Genomic DNA, 16,048 nt, shown 5'->3' on the forward strand with positions numbered 1-16,048 from the left:
GGAGTGGGAGGTGGGGAACTCCCATGGGCATGCACAGCAAGTGTGCAAGCAAACATACGCTGATTGCTATGAGTTGGTTCTGGACATTATGTGTAGTAATAGAAAGTTAATGCAATCACCTTTACAGGGGCCTTGGGACCCAACAATCTCTGTCTCTAGGATAAGTGGATTGTGAAGGATTTTTAAGCAGTGACTTCCCCACCCCCACCCCCTCCGCCAACTTTACCCATAAAATTATAAATTGCCTATGTGCATGTGTGTTGCTTGATCGAGCTATCTAATTTTAATATCTAGAAAACGTAAATGGAAAATTGCTGGCTTTTACTAGGCAGTGTGTCCTATTAATCAACCTGCATGTGGTATTGGGTAGTAAATTGCTACTTCTATTTTCCTGAGTATCAGTTCTTCTTCTAACAAAATATCCAATTTTCAAAATGACAGATAAACACAGGATCCCATCTGCCTAACACTCTCATGCCTGGCTCCTGATAACACCTAGGCCGGGAAGGGAATGTGTATGGTGGAATAGCGTTAGTGTATGATCCAGCTCTTCTGACTGAAGTTGATTGGCCATGGCCTACGCAGGAAAACTATTTAACCTATATGTGGATTTATGGTATTCATGTATCTCATAGGGCACAAACTCTATCCGTGTAAATGTAATCATGATAGGTTTTTCTTTCTCTGAGTGAATATATAAGAAGCCCTACTAAACTGGAGAGAAATACTAACATCCTACTGTTGAGAAACCCATCTGTCCTTTCCTCTCCGTGACGGAGTTCCGGAGTTCTGACAGGATGAGAAGGTGCTTCTTGGGCTGGCAGCTGCCGCCTCCCTTCCCTTTCTCATCCAAGCTTCCCAACAGCATTTTCCCCATGGCTCCCCTTCTCACACATTGCTAGTAAAGCGGTGCTCCTCGCATGGTCAGCGAGGGTGAACATACAGCTTTTGGGTTTGGTCGTTATTAATTTACCATTTGGCATAAACCAGCTCTGCCATAAATTAGCGTGAGAAGGAATGTGCAGGGAAATGGCCATTTACTTGAGTATCCTGGCCATGTGCTAAGAACTTGGCTTAGTTGTACTGAGTCCGTCACACACTGACGGTAGTGCATGGACTGGCACTAACGAGTCCATGGAACATGAGGACTCTGCAGAACTGTGGGGTTTGTTGTTGTTGTTATTGTTGTTTATTTGGTTTTGGCATACCTACAATGGTATACAACATGTAGAGGGTCCCAAATATTTTGTCCCGAGAATGGCTTCTGAACACCTCCCATGATGCTCACTGATGTCCTGACTATTGAGTCTACTTTCAGTTTACTGGAGCAGGCCTATTTTACTGCAGTGCCTGCATACATCTCTTTTCTATCCCTTAACTGTATTACTTTCATCCTGGTACCTCTCCTCTCCATCCGTTTCTTCCCTGTTTCTTATAAGGATTTCCTTTCCAGCTCCCTTTTCTTTTTCCTTGTTTCTGAGGCAGGGTTTCTCTGTATTGCTTTGGAGCCTGTCCTGAAACTCACTCTGTAGACCAGGCTGGCCTTGAACTCACAGAGATTCACCTGCCTCTGCCTCCCGAGTGCTGGGGTTAAAGGCGTACGCCACCAACATCCAGCCCCAGCTCCGTTTTCTATGAGTGAGTTTTCTCCAATCTCATTGTGTTCCCCTGCTTCTCCTCGCCTGGTTGGCAGTCTTATTGTCCTTGGATGACAGACCTTTGACTTTGGTGGCTTTCAATGCATCTCTCTGACCACATTCCTGCTTCTGGCTGCCTCTCATAGAACTTTGGATTTGGGTAGCATTCTGAAACAGTGGTGGGTAGCCCCAACATGGGTCAGGTAGACTCTTAACAGGAGCTGTGAGTACTGAGGGTTTTGTCTCTGTCTTGGTTAGGGTTTCTGTTGCTGAGAGGAGACACCATGAGCATGGCAATTCATAAAGAAAAACATTTAGTTGAGGTGGCAGCTCATAGTTTCAGAAGTTTAATTCATTATCACCATGCTGAGGAGCATGACACCTGGGTGTCTGGCAGCATGCAGGCAAAGCAGACATGGTGCTGGAGAATTTTACATCTTGATCTAAAGGAGGAGGAAGTGAACTGTCTCATTGGGTGTGGCTTGAGCATATATGAGCCCTCAAAGTCTGTCTCCACAGTGACACACTTTCTCCAACAAGATCACACTCTCTTTTGGGGCTATTTTCTTTCAAACAACTACAGCCTCCATCATCAACACCACCATATCCCTAATTCTTGGTAGGACTCTGAGTTTAGATAATCTCTCTCTCTCTCTACATCTGGCAAGCATTAGCATCTCCTAGTTTTCTTCCTAGATACTCTCTAACTTTTCTCTCCTTTTCTGCTATTACCTGGTTCAGATCCTTCTCTTCACCAGTCTGCCTATCTCCAGTCTTAACCCTTCAGATCTATGCAATCTGTTCAGCTCCAAGAATAGCTCAACACTTTTCATCATCCTTTCCTCTTAAGACAAAAGACAAGCACCATATCATGGTCTTTATTCCCCACTTCTTCTGTTTAGCCATGTGGGAGAGAGGGAAGTCTCACATTTCTATCAGTGAGCTCTTTGAAGGCCATGGGTCATCTCTTATTCCCTGCTGCCAAGCTCAGAGCTCAATATCTGATATTTATGGGTTCCTCAGTTCCTTTGGAAGGGAGAGAAGAAGGAAGAAAGCACATTTGGAAGCATATCAAAACATTTGATCCCTGATGATGCAAGGTCAAACATCTAATTCTACTGTCCCAGTGGCACACTTTGAAAGAAGTAGTCCATGGGACCTCTGTAGTCAGCCTCTGCAACCTGCATCTTCCTCAATTTCATGGGGCCACCCAAGATAGTATCATAAAGACCAGCTTAGTCCTGTGGGTTTTTTTGTTGCTTCCTAGGCAGTTCCTAAAGGAGATAGATTGGTTACCCAGAGTTATTTATACAGAAATCTACCCTATATTTTTGTTGATAGCAGACATGGCAGATTGTTTCATGCATGGAAATTAAAAATAAATCTTAGCATTTTAAGGGTCTTCTGAGTGGGTGGTATAACAGATGAAAAATGTTAATTCTTAGAGAAATTTCTCTTTGAGCCGGAGAAGCATGTATACCAGCGGCCTAAAGGTCACTATCAGGAAAGAGAAAGGATGTTTTTCTTAAGCTTCTTCACAGATGTTTTTCTTTTAATCGTTTGCAACAATTCAGTCTCCCTTTAGAGGCACATTGTCAATATCTGCCCAGAGTCTGGAGCAAACCTGTCGTGAGGAACATGTCCATTCTAGGAAGAGGAGAGCTGTAGGAACAGGCTATGGTTTCTCTGGCATGCTGTTGTCCATTCCCAGATGTGACACTCTGAGCCCAGCAATCCTGTCTCCTCACAAGTTTTCCATTGTCAATCTTTCATGTAATTCCAGGTTTGAATGGCTTGATTTAACAGATGCCTTTTAAAGTCCCAGGGTCGAGGCCAGTTTTAGATGAATGCTTTTATGTCTACGGTCTCTTTTACACTGAGGTGTGTTTAGCCAAAGAAGACAAAACACAAAGGAAACTCTACCCTCAAATCTGGGTCAAGTCTTTTTCTATAGTGGCCAACACTTACAATACAGACCCAGGGACTCCACTAGTGCCTCTGGAGTGTGCCACAAGAGACCAGGAAACTACTCCTTCTCACACTGTGCCACTCACTGGCTGTTGCTCTAGTGTCGCCTGTCTTCATGTACCAGTTTGGTAAATAAAATATTATTTGAGCTAATAGAACTCATGTGTCTTGGAGTAAGACATAGCTGATGATCGATAGAAGTTAGGATATGTCATCATTTTTATCGTCTTAGAAATGAAATTTTCGCCCACTGAATTGACCATTTCCCCTTTGGTGGGGGTGAAAAACCAACAAAGTATATCTCAATATTTTAGCTATTCATTATATTTGTGAATTCATAAAACAGCAATTATAGGAACATTCAATTCAAAGTGTCACCAAGGAGATAGGCTTTGTGTCTGTTTTCAATTTATCTTTGGAAGTTTGTGTTTAGCTAATGATGAACAACAACAACAAAAAATACAAGTCATGTTTCTTAGCATTAATGGTATTTTCCAAAATTTCTTTTTCTTGCAAAATAAATGTTAGAAAGAAAATTTCAAGATAACTCACACCTCAAACACAAGCCATTTTTTCTACTGATGTAGAATATATTCTACAATTATTTCCTCAGTTTTTATTTTCATGCAAGCTGTGTGTTGGGACATTAGTTTAAATGCAGTGGATATGTTATGATCTTTTTTCATAAGTTTTGTCTACAAGCTCTTCTGAAGGTGGGACTTGTTATTGATGAACACCCCCAAGAATGATAAAAAAAGTGTTTCTTAAATTATGACCAATGACATCAGCAATGCATTAGTTTCCTTTCCTAAATCCCTAGAAAAGTGTATCGTAAAACCTTAAAAATTATGAAAGCCTTAAAAAATGAACATGAATAGTTTCCATTCAAATTTTTATCCTATGCCAGCCTTAATATTGTATTGTCATATTTCTTCAAGTAAGTATTAAAAATGTCAGTGACTATTAACAAGTTGAGCTATGCTGTTGGAATAGTTATTGTGTTTATGCAACATGTACAATAAAATGTAACATGCACTTAAGCCAATTCAGTGTTGCTGAGCTAAGTGCCTGGGTGTTGTTTATTCCTTGAGATTCATTGAATCTATGTGTATATCAGAATACAAACAATGTCTGGTTAACATTGCAGTGGTACTGCACATGTCTCACATGTGATAATAACTAACTTCCAGACTAATCATACCATATGCATGGCTACATCTCATGAACATGTTAGATGCCCATGTTAACTGTCCAGGATAACAAAAGCAGTCTTTCTCTACCTTAGACTTGTACGTCTACGATGTTTCATTGACCAAGTCTAAGTTCTTGACCAGTTGCCTCTGCTGGCATCCTATTCTTAGTGGATCATAAAGTTAATGTCTCTTTCACTCATGGCTCATGTTAACAGCCCTTATCCTTTCATTTGACTTCTAAAACATAGTAAATCAAAGTTTTGCAATTAAACTTTAGCTAATACAGCTATTTTGTAGATGTCTGATAGTGTCCATTTATGTTAGAGATAATGCCTGTTAAGAGTGTTTTCTAAGTCACTTAATTTCTGATTTAAAAAAAATCACCTAATTAGCATGCTTTGCTGATTTTCTTTTCCATTTAGTGGATCCCCCTGTATCATCTTTCTGCTCATTGCTTTTTCATAGGCTCATGATCGCTCTGAAAGTGGAGAGCTGGCATTTATTAAACAGCTAGTCCGAAAGATCTTAATTGTTATTGCCCGCCCTGCTCGGCTATTGGAGTGCTTGGTAAGTTGCCCATAGATGTGACTGTATTGTTTATCGTTAACTGTGGAAAGTAGCAACCATTGGAAGGCTCCAATTTCATTTAACTTTTACCACGGGTGCTAAATAGGAGGAGGCAGGAGGGACTATGACATGTGACTGCTTATGATGGCATCTATATGCAGCCCGTCTTCTCCGATGCTGAGAAGGGATTCCGACACTGGTGCTGTTATTAAGCAGCAGTCGTGTTGTATTCTGGTCAAAGCCAAAGGGTAATCATGAGATAATATGCTTGGCCTTATTGCAGCATGATAACCTTATGCCACAGCTAATGCTTGCTATGCGTTATGCTTCCAGAGTTGCTAAGTTTCAGACAGAGCGAAGTCAGGGATATGGTGATCTGTGGCTCTCATTGTTGTTTTTAAAATGTTCTGTGTTAGAAATGCGTGCTAGTTGACAACCTATTTGAAAGACTATATAGCAAGGCATCATCCAGATCTGGAGGGAGAGCTGCTTTTAGACATCAGCTACTTTTAGAGTTTGCATCTTTTTGGTCAGTAACTATATATATATATATATATATATATATATATATATATATATATGAGATACTTTGAGATTTCAGTCAAAACTATAAACAAATTTAATGCTTTAAGGGCCTATTATTACAGTATGAAAATTCACTTTTAACGTCTGCTGACTACTAATGTCTCTCCATGTGTAACAGCTTTCAGCATCCCGATATGGATGTGGTCGCAGGTGCTTTGGTTTCATCCTCACTTTAATTAACATTCATAATGTTTTATGAAATGGAAATATTCATAGCTCCATAAATACATACAAATGCCTGATGAGACACAGCAGAGGCAGACTTTGGGGAGAAAGCACACCAAGCTGGGCACCATGGCACATACCTCAAGAGTCTCATTACTTAGGAGACTAGAGGGGAAGACTGGACCTCTTAAGTTAAAGAATCTGAGGCTAGCCCAGGCAGCACATTGAGACCTCAGCTCATAAACGAGCAACAGTAAACCCTTTGCTTTTCAGTGGGCTCCTGATTGTCAGTAGAACATAGAAGCTTTGAAGTTACATTACAAAGAAACAGGAAAACTGGATGTAGTCACTTCCTTTAGATTACCAGTTGTATGTGTGCATTGCCTTGAACTATGAATAGGCTTCAGATGTGAAGTGAGAATTTGGAATTGTGTAAAGGCCTTTGCCTTCTTCAGCTATATCAACTGAAGAAGTGAATAAGATGTGTGTAATAAAACCTCGGACCTTTCTGAGCAAGAAAGTATTCATCTGTGCTTGTCATCTGCCAGGAATTTGATCCTGAAGAGTTTTACTACCTATTGGAAGCCGCAGAAGGCCATGCCAAAGAAGGCCAGGGAATCAAAAGTGACATTCCCAGGTACATCATCAGCCAGCTGGGGCTCAATAAGGACCCTTTGGAAGGTGAGTGCTGGTCAGGATGCCCTTGCCCTCTCTCCGACCATGGCATCTAGAAGGACTTTATAATCAGCCTTCACTTGTCTTATGCTGGGTATCTCTGTGAAAAAGCCCCTTTGCGGGAGAGACCAGTTAGTATTTGACAGCAATAGCTGTAGTTGAGTACAGATGAGAAAATGAGCATGCCCCAGTGTGTGTCAGCTAGAAAATGGGGCCGACATTGCTGGACTTGAGGCCTGCATTCATGAGAGCGCTTGAGATCGCCCGGAGCATTGGATTCCATCTTCCCCAAGTCCTTTGCAAAGCTCCGCGGGGTCCCTCTGGAGAGCGCTTTTCATTTTCAAAGTGTTGCTAAAAATCATCACTCATTTAAAATTGACATTTAAATTTAATTTGGGAGTAATGCAGCTACAGTGGATGACTTTCAATTGAAAGCAGCAATGGTAGGTATTTTTTAGCTTACATGTCTCAAGTAAGCATGAAAAATAGTAACCTGTACAAGAGAGCCAGTGGTCGAAAGGGCTGCTTCTTTTAAAGCTCTCCTAAGAGGATGCCTGCTTGAGTCACACGAAGAAAGACACAATTCTACTAAACATAAGAAGTAAGAAATGTCCTGTACTAACTTTTCAAGCTATCTAATATTGGTGTCTCCTCCCATCCTTTTCTGGTTCACTGTTATATTATTGTTATGTGTACAATACTTGATTTTTATCATGCACACTGAGTCTGCATACCAGCCCAGAAGACTCATAAACAATCATTGTCACCCTCATTCCAAATTGTCTGCCTGGTTCATTTAATTGAATTTGCAGGCAGTGTTTAACCTGCTCAATTGTTTGTGATGGAGGTAAATGTTGGTGCGGGGATTTTTTTTTCCTGTTCAAAGCTAGGGAACCTTCTGCTTTCTGCCCTGCTCTTCCCTGCTCTCCCCGCTTTGTTTGCTCTCGCAGCCATTGTATCTTTGCTTCTAGTGAAATGATGCATGCATTCCTGGGAGATAGCGCCAGATAAATTTATACCGTACTGAAAGCGATACCAAACAGATTCATCACTCACAGAGACTGGTGGCTGCTTTTCTGAAAAGTTCCCTGGGGAGAGATTTTCTCCCATGGCTTTTAAATTACCATCTTTACCTTTTTGAATCAGAAATGGTTTAAATCAATGAAATAAAAAGGGCAGATGTTTAATGGTATTTAGATGAGTTTTAAAAAATCTCTTCAGGCATTGCAAAATGATGGCTTAGCCTCCTGCCTCAAAAGCTGACTCTTGGCTCCATCCCATTACTACCCACCGCTTACAAATAATATGGATTTCCCAGATAATAGTTATTTAGCTGAAATTCTATTTAAAACAGAACCATCTTTTAATTCATTTTTTTATGAAAATAATTGGAGAGGGGAGGCTGTCAGAGCACGTTAGAGTGACTCTTCACACCGATGTAGTGAAGGCTGCTTCAGCCCATGACTTGTCAACGGTAAGCCCTGTGTGGTTTTCTTCTCTGGCATTGAATGTCACTCTAGGCACAATTTTGGTACATGAATAATGTGATGTCCTCTTACATATCTGAATGGGTGTTTAAATGAAAACAGTAGTGATCTTTGGCACATTTGTGTAAATTTATCACTAGGAATTTTTCTTTACACCTGAGAATTGTCTTGATTCATTCTAAGAATAGTTTTTCAATGTAGATTTTAATACTTAACATGTGACGCCTCCAGGTAATTTGATTACAAACCCTGAGCTACTTGTGTCAATGAGGAGGCCTAGGTAATTTATGGGGCCTGGGGTAGTATTTATCCCTGGCGTACAAATGGACTTTGAGTGCCCATCCCACAATGAGGGATGCTCTCTCAGCCTGGACTCTTGAAGGAGGGACTAGACCCTGCCCTGGATGACATGACAGACTCTGGAGATCCACCATGGAGGGCCTTACTCTACCTGGGGATCGGAGTAGAGATTGTGTAGGGGACTGGGGGGGCCTGGTGGAGAGGGCGGGGGAGGAGGGAAGGGAAAGGGAGCCTGGATTGACATGTGAAGCAAGCTTGTTTCTAACTTAAATTAAAAAAAGAAAAAAAAAAACAGACAAACTGACATCTGTCAGTACATAGAAGTGAGTTCTAGGCTGGACTGTGACCTTCTCTGTGCAAATACATAAGTCACTTTGTGTCTCTGTAAAAGTAAATTAAGTAACCATGAGGGCGGAGGACCCATTCATAGATGCAATCTCTGTGATGGGACAGCATAGTAACTGAGTATCAAATAGAATGCCTGTAGCTGTTTTACTGCACAGTATCAGATCTTGTCTCTTGGTTAAGAGCCCCTCAAACCAAGTGCCCCTGGCTTGTTCAAGTCTCTGCTTCTAAGGTGCTATTCACACTGAAGTGTGAATCATTTCTAGGACACTAAGAACATATTTGCTCTCAGCAGTTTTACTCAGGAATTTCACCTGTTTCTGAAGTGGGGAGGTTAGCGCCATTGTCCAGCTATTGCAGAATCTGGGATTTGTACATTTTTCACCTAAGGACAGCACTCCTGTCTTAGGAATAATCACTGCCCCCAAAAGACAGTTGTGCTTGTAGGAGCACAAACATGAAATAAAGGCCTGGTGAGCAATTTTAAATGCTTAAAAAATGCTAAAAACTGCAGCTGTTTGGTAACACATTCAATTTTGAGAAACTAAAAATGCTTTTGCAGAAAATTCTTTCACATTCCTTATTAATAAAACATGTCTTTAAGACAATATGATGATGAACATTAAATGAATTAGGATTTTTCATTTACTTTATAAACTCAAGGATGCTCTCCAAGCCATAGGCTGAGCAATTAGACATTAGATGTCTTTGTCACTTTTAACTAGACCACCAGGGAAGTACTTAAGCTGGTATCAAACTTGTGGCATCTATTCCAGAATCGATGACTCTGAACAATGTAATTAATAAGTAACAATCAACATTGAATGAACACTTAATTCTTATTAGTGATTATGCTAAGAACTTTACATGCACTCGCACTCGTAGTACTCTGAAAAGCTCTAAGATGTAATATTAGTCACATCTTTCAGAAGAATGTGGAGTTTAAAAGTCAGGAACTGACAACCCTATTTTTGTCCCCATCCCCTGGTACCCACCATCGTTTCTGCCCATGGAGAACTGCACATTCTTCATGTTCCTGCAACTGAGAATCATTTCCAAACTGTAGCCAATGAATCTTTGCTGGGTGTTGAGTCCTGGGAAGGCTTGCCTCTCTTGGATTATAGACAAAGCTGCTAACTCACCTAAGGCTTGCAAACTAGACTGCACGCATGAGCCAGGGGCCGCTGTTCACTGGAACAGAGGCTCACTCACTCTGCCATGTTCCCAGAGAAAGTGTCATAGAGACACACTCAAAATGGCAGCTGCCATTCTTGATTTTTGGGGTGTAATGTGTGCATATTGGTTTATAGACTGAACTGTTTTTTCTCTCATTTTAAATAATGAGAACTTATTTCCCTTCTGTTTTGGCTTAATCTTCTTATGTAATTTCAACATTCTTTCTTTTCCCTTTTTTTTAAATTTTAGAAATGGCTCAATTGGGGAATTATGATAGTGGAACAGCAGAAACCCCGGAGACAGATGAGTCACTGAGTGTGAGTATCTTTCCTGAGTGAGATATGATGGTGGTGGCTCTTCTTTTTCTTAGCATCTGGAGTGTTTTGCCTGTGTTAATTACTTTATTCCATAAATGTTTATTGTCTTTCTGTGGACAAGGCATGAGACATACACTTTTAGCGCCTCACTCTCAAGAGAAGGCAGAAATGTACAAAATGACATCATACACACTAAAATGCAACTTTGAGCCTGAATAACATATGTGAAGAAAAGATGACCATGAAATAGTAGATCATTCCATGAGTAGATTTTTTTCAGAGTTGGCCAGTCCCAGAAGATTTTCCAAGGGTGTGACTATTGAGCTGAAATGGGAAAGATGAGTAGGATAAAGGGACAGAGGACACTCGAGATGTGAGGTGTATCTGACGGCTAAACGCATAGAAGACTCCAGAGCTGAAGAGCTTGAAGGAAGCTAGTCTGTAGGATCCTGCTCACGTTTATCAGGTTCCCTTCTGTTTAAGCGTGGTAGAAAGTCCCTGAGAAATGGAAGAGAGCGTGCATATGAGAGAGGAGGGAATAAACAGGGAGATGGCCTGGTCAGAGTCATGGCTTGTAAGCAGATGGGATACAAGAAGTAGACTGGGTGGTCACAGGGATGTCGGTTAAGAGACGGCATCAGTGGCACTGGGGAGAGGTCCTGCTGCCTGGGGACATTTTCCTAAGACATGAGAACCATGAGAGAAGCCAGGATGAAGTCAAGTGGTTAGGAAGGTAGGAGTATGTTCTATTGTCTGGGGTTTGAGAACCCAGACTCTAGTCCAGATCATCTGGATCTGAAAGCTAACTCTACCTCTTACAAAGTGTAAGTGTGGCATACTAGTCAGGGGAAGGAGTTCTCTGAGCCTCAGTTTCTCCATCTCGATAAAAGCTAAATGACATGTTCCATGCACAGTGGCTAGGGAAGTGTCCCATGGTTAAGTGCTAGTGGACAGTCGCTGTGCTGACTTCTTATCATAACTGTTGTAGTTGATGTGTGTTGCAACTGCAGTTCCTTCAAAATATCCAAGAACCATTAAACTGGTGCTTGTAATCTGCAGTACTCAGGCTTTTGGAGGGAGAGTTTGCTGTGGAGGTCGAGTTTCCTGTGGAGGTCTAAGTGATTTCGTCACCTGTGATGTGAAGGAAGAGTTAGTGAGACAAGAGGGCCTTTGCAAAGCAGTGAAGCGGTCCCTGACTGGAATTGTTTCCAGAGATGAGGCCATGGAAGTAATGAGTTAATGATAGGATTCACGTCCTACAGCCAGAGTCCAGGGGCAAGTGGGAGAGACAGGTGGCTGTTTGAATTGAGGAGGCCAAGCAACTCTAAGGTCAGGGACTGGTTGTGTTTCCCAAGTAGAGATGATGGCAAGGAGCTGGTTTGTTAGCCTTCCAGAGAGGAGCAGAACGATAGTGGTAGAGATGGCAGTCCTGGCGGGAGAGACTTGTGCACACCTCAGCGTCATGGAGAGGGAGTTGTGGGCTCCGTGGAGGGAGCGAAGCAGCTTCTGAGATGAGTGGGGCACAAGAGGCTTATTCAAAGCAGTGATGTTATCCCTGTCCATTAAGCGGGAGTGTTTGGAGAGTTGTCATTTAGAGTTTTGGTGTTTAAGACATAGAACTACTTCTGTTATAGAGGTAAACATGGGTTGGCATTCCACTTCTAAGAAATGTGTCACTTACCATGTGTACGGTGCCACAGAGTAACAAAGATAAGGTCTTGTCATGAGTGAAGAGCCCATATTCTGCCCCAACACCAGCGTCAGCTGTTCTGACCCATTTCTTCTCTGAATGATAATAGAGGGAAAGGTTTGGCATTTTAGAGTTAGCATTAAAATGTAGGACCAGGATGAAGTTTAGATTTCTAAAACCTTCACATGTATTCTTTTGGCAACATAGGCTTGCTTAAATGCAACTGATATTGACTCGCTAGGAGCTGCAGTTCAGGGCTGCTGGGTCACCACCTTGGAGCTGGTCCCAGGTCCTCACACTATGCCTCTGCAGGTTAAACTGTTCTTTATGGTACCTGTCTGCAAAACAGTGCATTATGGTAATTGTCTCCAAATCAGAATTGTATTTTAACCATTCACCCTCTGTTCCACAGAGTTCAAATACTTCCCTGAGACTTCGAAGGAAACCCCGAGAGAGTGATTTTGAAACAATTAAATTGATCAGTAATGGAGCCTATGGGTGAGTAATCTTCGCAGGGCTCTCTAGCATATTGTAACACACAGAAGTACATCATTTGATTTTCAATTTTACCTTATTCTAAGTAGATGCTGTTCAGGGACTGGCATTTTAGAAGGCTGCTCCTTCCTCCTTGGGCATAACATGAAGTCAGAGTCACTTCTAATGACCCAACCAAAGACACAGTTGGTGACTTAGGACTTATTTTAGGAGACCTGAAAAGTTTTATAAAGTAGAGGAAAAATGTTCTATATTCCTGTTTTTACCACTAAGTCTATGCTTGGGGTTGGGCAGCATTCTGCTCTTGGTTGAATTCATATATGTTATATATTGTGTGAAACACACCACACACATGTGACTTCATACACTAGCATGTTAATTAAATTGAAAGAAACACTATACTCTAAGCACATTACTAGCAATCTTTCCTTGATCCATTTTTATTCCTGAAGGAAGAGAGTTATGTTCTAGATCCATACAATTGTCTTTAAAGAATGCATTTTCAGTCTCTAGTGGGTACTAAATCCCTGTCACTTTTCTTTTCCATTTCTTAGTATCTCATTTCATAATGGATAAAATGGGTTTTCTTTTCTCAGTAATTTTGAGAAAAGGTCTCATGTAGCCCAGGCTGACCTTGAACTTACCATGTAGCCAAGGATGACCTTGAATTCCTGATCCTTCTCCTTGTACCTTCTGCCCCAGGATTAGAGGCTGTGTCACTACTGTTTATTCAAGTTTTATGTTTTAGTGTTTTATATGTTGACATGCACTGCACAAACATGGTACACTTTTAGTACCCTATTAAACAATATCTGTGTAATGGTAATATCAGAGTTAGTGTTTTCATTTCTTTAAACATTTATCCTTTCTTTGCTCTGGAAACTGTTTATATCCTCTTATTGAATTCCTTGATCCATTTCTATAGACCAGAGGTTCTCAGTCCATTGGGGAATGAATGACCCTTCCATAGGGGTAAAAAAAATCAGATATCCTGCCTCTCAGATATTTACATTATGATTCATAACTAGCAAAATTGCAGTTATGAAGTAGCGACAAAATAATTTTATGGTTGGGAGTCATCACAACATGAGGAACTGTGGTAAAGGGTCACAGCATTAGGAAGGCTGAGAACCATGGCTGTAGGCACAGTTTCCTTCCCAGGGTGTAGAATAAATAGTGACAATAATAAGCTGTAAATAGTAAATTCTGAATTACCAATAAGTAGCGCGGAAGGACAATTAACGTGTAAACTGTGACCTAATGTACCGTGTATTCTTCCCGCCAGCCTGGTCCCAGAGCCGCATCAGTCCCAAATGAACACACAGGACACTGTATTAATTATTAAGCTGTTGACTGTTTGCTATGGTTTCTTAATGGCCAGTTCTGACTTAATTATTAACCCATAGTTACTAATATATATTTTTATGAGGTCTTATCTTGCCAAGAATGCCAGACTTGCGCCCTCTCCTCCCGGAATCACATGGCGACTCTCTACTCTTGGCTACATTTCCCGGAATCCTCCTCGACTACTAGTTCCACCTATCTTGTTTCCCTATTGGCCAACAGTGCTTTATTTATCAATAGGACAACATATACACAGAAGGACTTCCCCCATCAACCTACTCCATTTTAGACTGCCCAAAAATTATATCTTAATTAAGTATTAATCCCAATTTATCTATATAGAGAGAGCAAAAATTAATCCCCAAGACTTTTATTGCCATTTATCCACATGGGAGCAGATGAGACAGTGATTTTTGTTGTGCCACAATGGATGTTTCTCCTTACTGGTTTTTCACCTCTAATATTTTCCACACCATTAACTTAGCAAAGAACTTAAATATTTGTGAGCTTTCTCTGCTCACTGGCTTTCAGGACTATGTCAAATGGCATGTTTCCTGATGCAACCTATAAATGCTTTTACATGTTCTCTTTTTCCAATATGTGCTTTCTTCATTGAAAGTTATGTAGCATGCAATTATTCCTGCCTTTTGTTTGTTTATTACCACTTGTTTTGTGTTTTTTGTTTTTTTTTTTGTTATCCTTCTGGAGATGACTCCAGGAGGCATTCTTTTTTTTTATATTTTATTTTCCAGTTTAAATTTAGATAAGAAACGAGGTTGCTTCACAATTCAGTTCCAGGTCCCTCTCCCATTCCCTCCCCTCCTCCCGTGCCCTCCCCCCAACCCCCCCCCGTTATCCCCTCATTCCCCAAGGGAGGGTGAGGCCCTCCATGGGGGTGTCCATAGTTTGTCATTTCATATAGGGAAGGGCCTAGAACCTTCCCCAAGAGCTCAGGGTGAGAGTGCACCTCACATTGTTCTATGGGAGTCCAAAGTCCGTGTGTATACTTGGGATGGGTACTGATCTGCTGCCCAAGGCTCAACCAGGAGGCATTCTTAGTAGGAAGAAGCCAGCAGGCTGTTCTCACAGGCACAGGGTTGCAGCACGGTTCAGCTCTTTTTCAGCTTTGGAATGAATTCTAGAGTAAGATGTTCTAGGAAGCAGTACTTTTGTAAATCTCGGGCATGTGTCTTAGCAGTATTTGGAGTTCTAATTGGTTGAGTAAACTCATTTGTAGTGCAATTAAACCACTGGATAGTAGATGAGGTATATCACACTTCAGGGAATGGCCGGGAATATACAAGAAGTTAAACAAGCTGTGAATTAGTAAACACCCAGGATGCAGGCCAAGTCATTAATGGGCTCACAAGCTGCCTGTCAGAGCCTCTGCCGATCAGCCAGAACCATTTTCCCCTCTTCTCTTCTCGGATGTAATATCTCATTACATTTCTGACAGATTTCCCTTCTATTTGAATTATTTTTAATTTAAAATTGGGATGGAGCTACCCCTATCAGTTCAGCCAGCCGTGATGCTCTCTTCAGGCTAGCTGAACAAATAGACCCTTAGATGAGTAGAGAATCTGGGCTTTCCCCACTGTCTTGGGTATCTGTGTAGCAGTGTGTCACTGCTTACTTACATCAGTGGCTCAGGGAAACACAGATTCTGTGTCTCTGCAACAGCTGCTGGTGCTGGAGGCTAACCCTCTCGTTAGAAAAGCATGGCACGGAAGACACACAGCCCTGTGTCTTGGTATGTTTGCTGACCATACATGGGATAATGCCAATTTGGTCGGTGTCAACTGGTCTCTGGCTGGAAGTGAAACTTTTATAGTACTCTTAAAACACTGAAGCTAGTAAATCCACCATTGTCGTGGCATCTTTGTCTGTGTTCCCTGCTTAAGAGCCTGGTGTGGCAGTTGATTCCCTTTCCATATGTCTGTGAAAGACGATCTCAGGTACACAAACCCTCTGGTTCCGGGCAGAGTTCTCTTCTCCTTCCAAGTAACCTTTGATTAAAATTTTTCTGTTATCCCAGTGAACAAAAGCAAACAAACAAACAAAAAGATCTAACTTCTTCCATTGAATATTGATTGGAATTTTAAGC

At 41.4% G+C, this 16,048-nt stretch overlaps 1 protein-coding gene across 16 annotated transcripts in view; it reads left to right on the plus strand.

Moving 5' to 3' along the window:
• The window catches only part of Mast4 (microtubule associated serine/threonine kinase family member 4), a 575,239-nt gene that overhangs the window by 514,490 nt on the left and 44,701 nt on the right, over window positions 1–16,048 (plus strand). For all 16 annotated transcript variants that reach the window (XM_040729116.1, XM_040729119.1, XM_040729117.1 and 13 more), the window contains 4 exons: window positions 5,264–5,365; window positions 6,664–6,796; window positions 10,348–10,415; window positions 12,518–12,603. In XM_040729116.1, coding sequence (XP_040585050.1) covers window positions 5,264–5,365; window positions 6,664–6,796; window positions 10,348–10,415; window positions 12,518–12,603 — 389 coding nt within the window. The remainder of the gene's footprint in view (window positions 1–5,263; window positions 5,366–6,663; window positions 6,797–10,347; window positions 10,416–12,517; window positions 12,604–16,048) is intronic.

The sequence above is a fragment of the Mesocricetus auratus genome, unplaced genomic scaffold, assembly GCF_017639785.1.
Source record: "Mesocricetus auratus isolate SY011 unplaced genomic scaffold, BCM_Maur_2.0 Super-Scaffold_100020, whole genome shotgun sequence".
NCBI lineage: Eukaryota > Metazoa > Chordata > Mammalia > Rodentia > Cricetidae > Mesocricetus > Mesocricetus auratus.